At 51.2% G+C, this 11,427-nt stretch overlaps 1 protein-coding gene across 1 annotated transcript in view; it reads right to left on the bottom strand.

The window, feature by feature from the left end:
- Positions 1 to 204: 204 nt before the first annotated feature.
- Positions 205 to 11,427, bottom strand: part of NUCB1 (nucleobindin 1) — a 21,007-nt gene continuing 9,784 nt past the window's right edge. The window contains exons 5-13 of the mRNA XM_024768717.1: positions 10,506 to 10,609; positions 7,887 to 8,072; positions 7,528 to 7,618; positions 2,767 to 2,825; positions 2,396 to 2,488; positions 2,213 to 2,305; positions 1,702 to 1,872; positions 1,162 to 1,258; positions 205 to 1,048 (exon numbers count right to left, since the gene is read on the bottom strand). Of these exons, the coding sequence (XP_024624485.1) occupies positions 936 to 1,048; positions 1,162 to 1,258; positions 1,702 to 1,872; positions 2,213 to 2,305; positions 2,396 to 2,488; positions 2,767 to 2,825; positions 7,528 to 7,618; positions 7,887 to 8,072; positions 10,506 to 10,609 (1,007 nt within the window). The 3' untranslated portion in view covers positions 205 to 935. The remainder of the gene's footprint in view (positions 1,049 to 1,161; positions 1,259 to 1,701; positions 1,873 to 2,212; positions 2,306 to 2,395; positions 2,489 to 2,766; positions 2,826 to 7,527; positions 7,619 to 7,886; positions 8,073 to 10,505; positions 10,610 to 11,427) is intronic.

The raw sequence follows: 11,427 nt of genomic DNA on the forward strand, positions 1-11,427 counted from the left end.
GCTGAAGGGATCCTACTGAAGGTGCGTGTGTGTGTGCGTGTGTGCGTAGGCAGCGGACCCATCAGGAGAGGACAAAGATGCCAGGACAGAGCCTCTCAGAAATGATGCTTGAATTGATTCTTAAAGAACGAGGAGGACTTTGGCAGGTGAAGCATGGCTGAAGTTTCAGAAGGAAAAGGATTTACAAAGAAACAGACGCATGGATTTGTTCCAGGAAGTGTATTTGGTTGGAACCAGAGTACAGAGCAGGGCAGGGAGCCATGTGAGATAAGGCCAGAAAGGCTGAGGGGCTGGAACCTGATCCTGGGGTGGAGTCAGCTCTGTGACCCTTCTGGGGTTGTGTGGGGAAGGGGCTAGGGGCCAAGACGTCAGGGCTCCTGGTATGAGAGGTGATCAGCTATGCTGAGGACTCTTCTGGCCCTCACACCCAGCCGTGGGGGAGACACTGTTTTTGAGGCATCACTGGTCCCACAAAAGGTAGAGAAAGGTCTTAAGGGACCACCCAAGCCCCATAAACCAACTGAAGCTGGGCCCAGAGCAGCAGGCAGGATTCCAGTAGCTGTGGGGATGCAGGATTCCAGAGTGGCCACAACCTGGGCATTGAGGCCAAAGCAACTAGAAAGGCAGGCATGGAGCAGACCATTTTGGGAGGGAGGGGGCTTCCCTAAGGTAGGCTGAGCCAGTGAGCACTTGACTGGACAAGCGAAGGCAGGTCCCTCGGAGGGGGACAGAAAGAAGGGACCACAGACTGGAAGGCTGTGGAAGCTGAGGCAGCAGATACATGGCTTGGGCAGCAATATGGAAAGTGCCATCCTGTCCCCGCATCCCACCCCACCTAGCAGGCCACAGGTGTTGCCAGGCCCCCAAAGAAGGTTGATTGTGACACCTCATCCCCCTCCCATCAGCTTCAGTAGGAACCCGGGGTCCCAGAAGGATCACAGGTGCTGTGACTCCAGCTGGGGCAGCTTGGGGGTCTGTTCTGGAACTTTCTTTTCTGAAGGATCCACATCCTTCTGGTCACCAGCTGGAGCTGGGACAGGTGCATCATCTGGAAATGGAGAAAGAAAATGGTAGCACTAGACGTACCAGCCCCTCCTCCCTCAGACCCAGGAGTCTGGGCCCCCAGCTCCTTCCCTGCCCCCTGGGCCCAGGGGCCAGCACCTGTGTCTGGGTGGAACTTGAGCTGTCCCTCAGGGCCGGGTGCTGGGTTGTTGTGGACTTGCTGCTGCTGTTTCCTCTGTTCCATTTGCAGAACGGCCTGCAGGGGGTGGGGGAGATCACAGAGGCAAGAGGGTATGATGTTGAGTCTCCATGGCAACCTGCTAAGTGGTCATGGACCAGTCCCTTCTCCATGGGCCTCAATTTTTCTCCCTCATTGAGAGTTGGGCTTAATACTAGTTAAAGATCCAGTTCTCCCTCCCTGGTCATGGCTTGGGTCACACCTTGGGACAGGGAAGCCTCCTCCTCCCTCCTCGGCCTTTCCCCTCTCTCCTGCTTACAACCTCACTGCCCTTATCCAACATGGCAGCCACAGAGCAGCCAGGGATGGGGACAACGTCTGCCCTTACTCAAGATGGCAGCTGCTACCCAAAGATCTACCAATGATTAACACGGTGGCTGTAAGCCTTCCGCACTTCTGGACACACTAGGACAAGGGCCGCCAGGGGCTCAGAGGATGGACCCCCTTCCCTGGCCAGTCACCTGCTGCAGCTCTCTCTTCTGGGCCTCCAGGCGGCCCTGGGAGCGACCCAGAGCCTCAGTTTCCTGGCTGAGGCGCTGGGCCTTGGCATTGAGCTCTGCCTCCCGGGCAGCCAGCTCCTCCTCAAAGCGCCTCAGCTCGTCCTCCGTGTAGGCAGGGTGCATCTCCACTGTCTGCCGGGGTGAGGACAGGGGCCATCAGCAGGGGGGCTCTAGCCCTGGCCCCGCTAATGGAGGAGGTTCAGGGAAGGCTGGGAGGCCTCGGCCATGCGTGTGGATGGAGAGACCTGAGTGGGAGGTGGGAAGGGAGATAAAGACCCAGAGTGGAGCAGTGGGAGAACAGGGACCCAGAGAGGGGGAGACAATGACCCAGGAGGTTGGGGGGACAGAGAACTGGGGGGCTTGGAGGTCAGAGACCCAGAGAGAAAGAGAAGTGGCCAGAGACCCCGAAAGAAGGGTTAGGTCTGGGAAAGAGAGACACAGTCAGGATCCAGAGTATCTTCCGTGTCCTCACCTCCCAGCCCTCCCCGGTGTCCCCGAACTCCTTCCTCTGCGTGGATACAAGGAACTCCTCCAGGGTCACGAGGCGGTCCTGGTTGGTGTCCACCTGGGGAGACAGGTAAGGGTAAGCAACAGAGCTGGACCTCCCTCCACCCCTACCCCCGCCCTCACCCATGGCCCGGGGCCCTCCTCTCACATTCTTCATCACGTGCTCCCGCATGCGCAGCCGCTCCTCCTCCATCTCCCGCATGTCATCTTCTTCATTCTTGGGGTCATACACCTTCTCCAGCTGCAGGGTCAAGCAAAAAGCAGGATGTACTGAGAGGTCCAGGGCAAGCTCCTTCCCAGGCTACCCAACCTCTTAACACACACAGACAACTTCAACTCCCATCAGTCCTTGGGACACCCTGCCACTCCTGGCAGCCTCTTTTTGCCTCAGGGGCTGCTGGGAGTTGTAGTTTTCCCCCGAACGCACATCCAGGGGGACCTGAGGGGACTACTAGGATCCCGAGGGGACACGTTGCTGACCTGGGCATCCTCTGCGCCCATGGCTTCCAAGATACTCACCTCCTTGGTGAAGAGGGCCTCCAGCTCCTGCTCATCCAGGACACCATCACTGTTGATATCTGAGGAAGAGACAACAGGGTGTCTTGGGGGACTGAAGACGGAGTGGGTCAAGTTCCTAAGTGACCTGTTGGAGAAGGAATTCTGGGCTGATGCGAGGTCTGTTCTCAGCGGATAGGTAACAACGGGTCTCCGACAGTAGGATGGTGGCCTTCAGGCTTCAGTGCCCCATTGGCCCGTTGCTAAGACAGCCCTTTCCCTACCAGGGTCCTGAGACTCCACTGGGACCATTCTTGGGCCCATTGTCATGCAGAATGACTTGATCTCTAGCTCCCAGTGACCTGGGCACAGGATCAGCCCTTTGCCCAGGATACAGGGGTGTCAGGGACGTCTCCCAGAGAACCAGCCCAGGGCTGACTCTGATCACCAAAGAACCCTCTCCCTGCCAATCAGACTCCTCCGCCACATGCACCTTGCTCACTGCCTTCGCCTCCTCTGCTCACTCTGATCAGCACCCACACTGGTCCCAGCGAGGCGGCCAGGAACCCTGACCTTGCAAATCCAATGGTTAAGCTTTAGCCTGCACCTTACTTGACTTTCTGCCTTTGGCTCTCAGAACATCACCCTCTCCTCTCCAGCTGCCCTTATTTTCCTTCACTGGCCCTGTCCTCTTCCTGACCTCTACGGGTGGTGTAGGGGACAGCGGACAATGACTTCTTCCCTGTCAAATATTCAGATGTGTCCAATATGGTTGCCACTAACCACATGGGCTGTTTAAATAAAATTAAAATTTCAGTTTATCAGTCCTACTTGCTACATGGCAAGCACTCAGTAGCCACATATGGCTGGTGGCCGCCATACTGGGCAGCAGAGAACATCATTACAGAAACAGTTCTACTGGCAAGACTTCCTTAGATGGGTTCCTCCAGTCCCACATCTTTAATGCCATCCGCAAGCTGCCTCCACACCTGAATACCCAACTGCCTACTCTCCGTCTCCACATAAATGTCTAATAGACATCTCTAGCTTGACATGGACAGACCCAGTTCCCAACCTTCCCTGACAAACATGCTTGCCCTTCTCTCTCCATCCTTCCAGTTGCTCAGGCCAAATGCCTCGGAGTCACCCTTGACTCTTGTTCCATTACAATCCTCATCAAGTCCATCGTCAAGTCCTACCAGCTTGACCTTCAAGACAAATCCAGAATATGACCACTCTTCCCTACTTCCATGGTCCAGTCACCAGCATCTCAGGCATCCTAACTAGCGTCCTGGCTTTGGCCCTGGCCCCTACAGCCTGTCCTCAACACAGCATCTAGATGGATCCTGCCAACCCTTAAAGCAGATGGGGTCAGTTCCTCTGCTCAAAATCCTTTTGCTGTGTCTCACCCAAGACAGAATAAAATCCAAATTCCTTACCCTTAGGGTGGCTGTTACCTCCCTAGCAGTCTTTATCATTCTTCTTTTTTGTTTTTGGCTGCGTTTGTGGGATCTTAGTTCCCTGAGCACAGATTGAACCCGCGCCCTCGGCAGTGAAAGCGCAGAGTGCTAACCACTGGACCGCCAGGAAATTCCTTTTTTTTTACACTTAACAATGGTTAAATTGGTAATTTTTTTTAAAAAAATTATTTATTTATTTTTGGCTGCGTTGGGTCTTCGTTGCTGTGCACGGGCTTTCTCTAGTTGTGGCGAGCAGGGGCTACTCTTTGTTGCGGTGCGTGGCTTCTCTTGTTGCGGAGCACGGGCTGTAGGCGCGCGGGCTTCAGTAGTTGTGGCTCACGGGCTCTAGAGCACAGGCTCAGTAGTTGTGGCGCACGGGCTTAGTTGCTCCGCGGCACGTGGGATCTTCCCGGACCAGGGCTCAAACCTGTGTCCCCTGCATTGGCAGGCAGACTCTTAACCACTGCGCCACTAGGGAAGCCCAGTAATTTTTATCTATGAGTTTTTTTTTTTGGAGTATAGTTGCTTTACACTATTGTGTTAGTTTCTACTGTACAGCAAAGCGAGCCAGCTATACGTATACATATATCCCCTCTTTTTTGGATTTTCTTCTCATTTAGGTCACCACAGAGCACTGAGTAGAGTTCCCTGTGCTGTACAGTAGGTTCTCACTAGTTACCTATTTTATACATAGTATCAATAGTGTATAGATGTCAATCCCAATCTCCCAATTCATCCCACGCCCCCCAGGAATTCCCTTTCTTATCATTCTTCTCTTCAAGCGTTCGGCTCCAGTGACCTTGGAAACCCACCAAGTTCATTCTCCCTGCGTGCGCTTGCTATGCCCCCCATCTAGACAAATATCTTCGAGGCTCACCCCCTCACTTCACTGAGGTCTTGGTTCAAACGTCATCTCTCTTGAGCGGTGCTGTCCAATCCAGCGGCCACTAGCCACATGGGGCAAATGAAATTTAAATGAGTAACAATCAAATACAAGGAAAGATTCATTTTCTTGACATTATGCTAAGTGAAATAAGCCAGTCATAAAAAAGACAAATACTCTACAATTCCACTTATATGAGGTAGCTAGAAGAGTCAAATTCACAGACAAAAGAGAACAGAAGTTACGAGGGGATGTGGGAGGGGTCGTGGGGAGCTCCTGATTAATACAGAGTTTCCGTTTTGTAAGGATGAAAAGACTCCTGCACAATAATGTATGCTTAACACTATTGATATGTACACTTAAAAATGGCTAAGATGGTAGATTTTATGTCAAGTGTATTTTACCACAATTACAAATTTTTAAAAATTTGATTGATCAGGGGCTTCCCTGGTGGTACAGCCATTAAGAATCTGCCTGCCAATGCAGGGGACATGGGTTCGAGCCCTGGTCTGGGAAGATCCCACATGCTGCGGAGCAACTAAGCCCGTGTGCCACAACTACTGAGCCCGCGTGCCACAACTACTGAAGCCCACACGTCTAGAGCCCGTGCTCCGCAACAAGAGAAGCCACCGCTGTGAGAAGCCCGCGCACCACGATGAAGAGTAGCCCCCGTTCACCACAACCAGAGAAAGCCCGCACGCAGCAACGAAGACCCAATGCAGCCCCAAATAAATAAATTTAATAAATTAAAAATTTTTGGTTGATTAAAATTCAATTTCTTAGTTGTAAAACCCACATTTCAAGTGCTTAATTAATAATAATAGCCACATGGGAACTAATAAGAACCTACTGTATAGCACAGGGGACTCTACTCAATACTCTATAATGACCTATACGGGAAAAAAATCTAAAAAAGACTGGATATATGTATATGCATAACTGATTCACTTTGCTGTATAGCAGAAACTAACACAACACTGTAAATCAACTATACTCCAATAAAAATTAATTAAAATGAAAGAACAAATGATGCTGGGTTAATAAATTGCCTCATTCGTTTAAAAAAAAAAAAACAGGGACTTCCCTGGCGGTCCACTGGTTAGGACTCTGTGCTTCCACTGCAGGGGGCACAGGTTCGATCCCTGGTCAGGGAACTAAGATCCCACATGCCATGCTGTACAGCCAAAAAAGAAAAATAAAATAAAGCCAAATGGGGCTGGTGGCTGCTGTATTGGACAACACAGCTGCAGAACACTTCCATCAGCATAGGAAGTTCTATTGGACAGTGCTGGTCTAGCACAAATCTTTCCAGGCCAGGCTATCTAAAATCATCATTCTAGACCTTTAATCCCACTGTCCTCCTTTCCATGGTAATGTGACTACCTGATCATCTACTATAGAACCTACTTCACTGATTCTAAGATGCACTTTTTTTCTCCCCATATTTTATCATCCATAAAATTGGGAGACATCTTATCATCGATGATGTGTTAGTTTAATGGGCAGTTTATGTAAAATTCAAGTGTTCAAGTGTTCATCTTATGTTCCAATGGTCACTTAGATTCACTGAACTACAGAACTATCTGTTTGCCTGATCACTGGTTCTGTGATGCCAGGGGGACTTTCTTTTGTTCACAGCTGTACACACAGGGTCTCCGTGAAGCTTGGTCCTTAGAGGTCTCTTCGTAAACATTTGCTGAATGAATGAATCAGACCCTGCTAAGCTCTGGTGACAGGCTATAGAATTTGGTTCGGGTTCCTGGGCACACCTGAGGGGGCCTGGCAAAAAGTGGTATCAGGGGAATTCCCTGGTGATCCAGCGGTTAGGACTCCGCACTTTCACTGCCAAGGGCCCCGGTTCGGTCCCTGGTCGGGGAGCTAAGCTCCCGCAAGCCGCACGGTGCAAAAAAAAAAAGTAGTGACATCAGGACGTAAGATCCAGATGCAGAGCAAAACGCCTGGCGTTTGGAGATTGGAATTAGAGGCTGGACATAGAGGTGATGTTTCCAGACAGGAAGAAAATGAAGGGGACCATGCCCCTGAATCACCATGGAGAAGGGGCTTCCCGGGTCCCTGGAGGCCTGGTTACTAGGGAGCAGCCCCTGCTTAGCGATAGAGCCCCCAGAAGCGACCGGGGCTTCTGGGCTCCCATGGGAGGGGGGCCCAGGCCTAGACAAGCCTGTTTTGCTCAGTTACGGACACCAGTCAGTCCTTAGAACCCAGAGGCCTAGTGTATCCCAGAAAAAAGGACGAGCTCTTCCATGGAAGACCCTATTCCCAACAACAGGGAGGGACAGGGCCTTCTAGACCACCAGGGGAGAGGGACTCAGACCTCTTTGGCCTCCCTAAGCCCCGTGAGTTAGGGAGACCCCTTCTTAGCATTCAGGCCCCAGAAAGGTCAGAGCCTCAGCGTTAGCCTGGGTCTTGGGACTCCCTCCTTACCATGCAGTATGAAGAAGGTCTTGGGGTTAAACCTGTTGGGGTCCAATCCATCCAGTTCCTCCCACACCTCCTTCAACTGGGCTTGGCTGCCCTGTGGAAGGGAGAGCCGGGGGCTCATGAGCAAGAGGTCTGGGTCCCATAGGATAAAGCTAGAGAACCCTTTACCCCCATCCCTCAAATGTCATTCCCCTCAAGCAATAAAACTACAACTCCCAGCAGCCCCTGGAGGTAGCTGGGTACATTAAAAGGGGCCTTTTGCCTCAAGGTCTGCTGGGAGCTGTAATTTTTCAGCTACTTTCTTGTGTTGCTCGGAAAGTTGGACATGGTTGTGGGGGGTAGGCATGAATGGGGGTCCTTACAGGCACATTGACTTTGGGGTGTTCTCGGTGCCGGCGCTGTTGCTCTTCCAGCTTCCTCTCTGCCTCCTTTCGCTGCTCCTCTCCCAGGGACTCCAGATAACGGCGTCTTTCGTGTTCCTTGAGCATCTCGTAGCGCTTGAACTCTTCATGATGGGCTGCGTCGTACTGGGCAAGGTCCCGGGTGGCCTGGGGAAAGGCAGACGGTCACTCTCACCTCACTTCTATGCCCAGCCCCTAATTCCAAACTCCGAATGCCAGGCCTTTGGCTCTGAACCTGGCCCAGCTTCCACGTGTGCTGGGTCTTATGTCCCGATGTCACTTTTGTCCCATAATACATAGCCTCCTCTCTTCGGTCAAAAGACGAGGATGGTTACACAATAGCAACTTTAACTCACTTCTTTCAAGTCCTCCACAATCTCAAGATCTTGGAGGAATAAATAATAAGGAACAGCACATGAGGTGACTTAATATGGAAAGCAGTACAGCTAGGGGGTAAACAACATGAGGTCTCTAATTATTCTGCCCAGGGTTCAAATCTAGGCTCTGCCATGTGAACAAATCCTGCTAGCTGTGTGACCTTGGGCAAGTTACTCATTCTCTCTGTGCCTCAGTTTCTGCCTCTGGAAAATGGTGATAACAATACTATACTGGGTTGTATAGGGTCCCCCCAGAATTCATGTGCACCCAGAACCTCAGAATGTGACTTTACTTGGAAACAGGATCTTTGCAGATGCAATTAGTTAAGATGAGGTCCTGCTGGATTAGGGTGGCCCCTAATTCTAATGACTAGTGTCTTTACAAGAAGGCTACAGAGAAGACACAGAGAGACACAGGGAGAATGCCACGTGATGGTGGAGGCAGAGACTGGAGTGATGTGTCTACAAGCCAAGGAATGCTGGCAACCCCCAGAAGCTGGAAGAGGCAAGAAGCAGATGCCTCTAAGGAAACCTTGGTTTTGGTCCAGTGATACCGATTTTCAACTACTGGCCTCCAGAACTGTAAGAGGATAGCTTTCTGTTGTCTTAAGTCACTGAGTCTGTGGTAATTTGTTATATGGCAGCAATAGAAAACCAGTACAGCTGTTGTGTGGGGAACAGACGGAGGTTCTCAACCTGGGGTGACTGCGGTCCCCAGAGGAGAGCAGTCAATGTTTGAAGATATTGTTGGTTGTCACAACTAGGGGAGGTCTACTGGAATCTAGTGGGTAGAGGCCAGGGATGCTGCTAAACATCACACAATGCACAAATAACCCCCAGAGCAAAGAATTATCCAGCCCCAAGTGTCAAAAGTGCCGAGTTGAGAAACCCTGCTGTTGAGTGTGGAAGGCAGAAGCAAGGAGCCCATCTCTGGGGTTGAGACCAGGAGAATGACAGAGCGGCTGCAGGAAAGCGGACAGTTTCTGGAATGTTCTGGAAATAAGCGGCAGAACCATCTCTTGGGGACGAAGGTCAGGCATGGACTCGATCAAATGGCTGCTATTATCTTCATGGCCACTAGGTGGAGCTCCAGTTAGCCAGAAAAGCAGGCTGAGGCTCAAGTAGAGAGAGGTAGGTTCTGTCCTGGGGGTGCTGGGGAGCTACAGAAGGGATGTGAGCAGGGAAGAGGCAGGGGCAGACCTGAGCATCCCGTGCCACTCCCCAGCCACGAGCTTGGCCTTCCCCACGAGGCAGGGTTGTAGATCCTACTTCTCACATGAAGACTACGTTTGTTCCTGTGCTGCTCTAACAAATTATTATTTGTGGCTTAGCACACACTCATCATCTTAACAGCATGGAGGCCAGGGTCTGAAATCAGTTTCACTGGGCTGCAATTACAGTGTTGGCAGAGACGTGCTCCTTCCGGAGACTCTAGGAGAGAACGCCCTTCTTTGCCTTTTCCAGTTTCTAGAGCTGCATACGTGCCTGTGGCCCCTTCATCCATCTTCAAAGTCAGCAGCACAGCCACCTTGCTTTGGTCGTCACACTGTCGCCCTCTACTGTAGTCAGATCTCCCTCAGCTTCCCTCTTTTTAAATTTTATGTTATGTTATTTATTAATTTCTTTGGCCGTACCACATGGCTTATGGGATCTCAGTTCCCCAACCAGGGATTGAACCTGGGCCTTGGCAGTGAAAGCCCAGAATCCTAACCACTAGGCCACCAGGGAACTCCCTGCATCCCTCTTACAAGGACCCTTGTGATGACACTTAGGGCCCACCTGGATAACTCAGGCTCATCCCCCCCATCGCAAGCTCCTCAGCTTAATCACAACTGCGAAGTCTGTTTTGCCACATCAGGTCACAGAGCCAGAGGTTCCGCAGACAGCATGTGACGTCTTTTGAGGGGCCACTATTCTGCCTACAGCAAGGACACAGAGGGAATTCCTGCCCCCAGTCATAGGAGAGGGATTTGAATCCAGATGTGAGTGGAGCCAACCCCCCGACCCCGACACACACGCACACAACTCCGCTTTCCTGTAGAGAATCTGGGGAAGGTTTTTAGGCACGACCAGCCCTTCTGTAGCCACTAGCCTCAGAGAACACCAGGCAGGGGTGAGTGGGCTCACATCCCAGCCTCTGCTCCCTTCTCCCCCTCTACAAAGCTTCCCTCAGTCCTCTGCCCCCAGGTCCCCCTCCACCTACTGTCTGGATCAGCAGCTCCAGGTCCCGGGCCTCAAATGTGTGCTGATTCTGAGGGTCCAGGTGTTCAAACTGCTTCAGGAGGCTCAGGTGATCCAACTGTACATCTGGATGAGAGGGAAGACGGGGTGGTGGTGGGGTGAACAACTCATGGAACGTTCTTTCTTTCAAAATCCCTATCCTGCGGGAATTCCCTGGAAGTCCAGTGGTTAGGACTCAGCGCTTCCACTGCCGGGGGCCCTGTTCGATCCCTGGTTGGGAAACTAAGATCCCACAAGCCACATAGCACAGCAAAAAAACAAACAAAAATCAAACAAACAAAAACTATCCTGGGCTGGATGTGCTCTAAAGATCACAGAGGGCACAGGAGAAGCCCACAGAGGATGGCTTGAATGAGCCTGGAGCAATCAGGGAGGGCTTCCTGGACGAGGTGATGCCACAACTGAGTCTGATGCTGAAAATAATAATAACCATGATGATAACCAACATGTATCAAACATGCACTATGTGCCAGGCCCTGCTCTAAATATATTAAATATATTAATGCATTTACTTTTTACAAAAATCTCACATAGGTTCTGTGATTATCCCATTTTATGGATGTGAAAACTGAGGCCCAGAGAGGGGAAGTGACATCTAGGTCACCATCTAGGAAGAGGCAGAGTGAGGATTAGTTGGGTTCCAGAGCACATGACACTTAATTCTGTTATGGGTTGAACTGCGTGCCCCCAAATTCACAGGGAGGATGATAGCCCCCAGTATCTCAGAATGTGACCTTATTTGGAAAGCGGGGTTTTACAGAGGTGATCAAGTTAAAATGAGGTCATGAGGATGAACCCTAATCCCGTATGACAGGAGTCCTTATAAAAAGAGAAAATTTGGACACAGAGACACACACAGAGGGAAGACAATGTGAGTAGACATG

This window comes from Neophocaena asiaeorientalis, unplaced genomic scaffold (genome assembly GCF_003031525.2).
Source record: "Neophocaena asiaeorientalis asiaeorientalis breed wild unplaced genomic scaffold, Neophocaena_asiaeorientalis_V1.1 scaffold629, whole genome shotgun sequence".
NCBI lineage: Eukaryota > Metazoa > Chordata > Mammalia > Artiodactyla > Phocoenidae > Neophocaena > Neophocaena asiaeorientalis.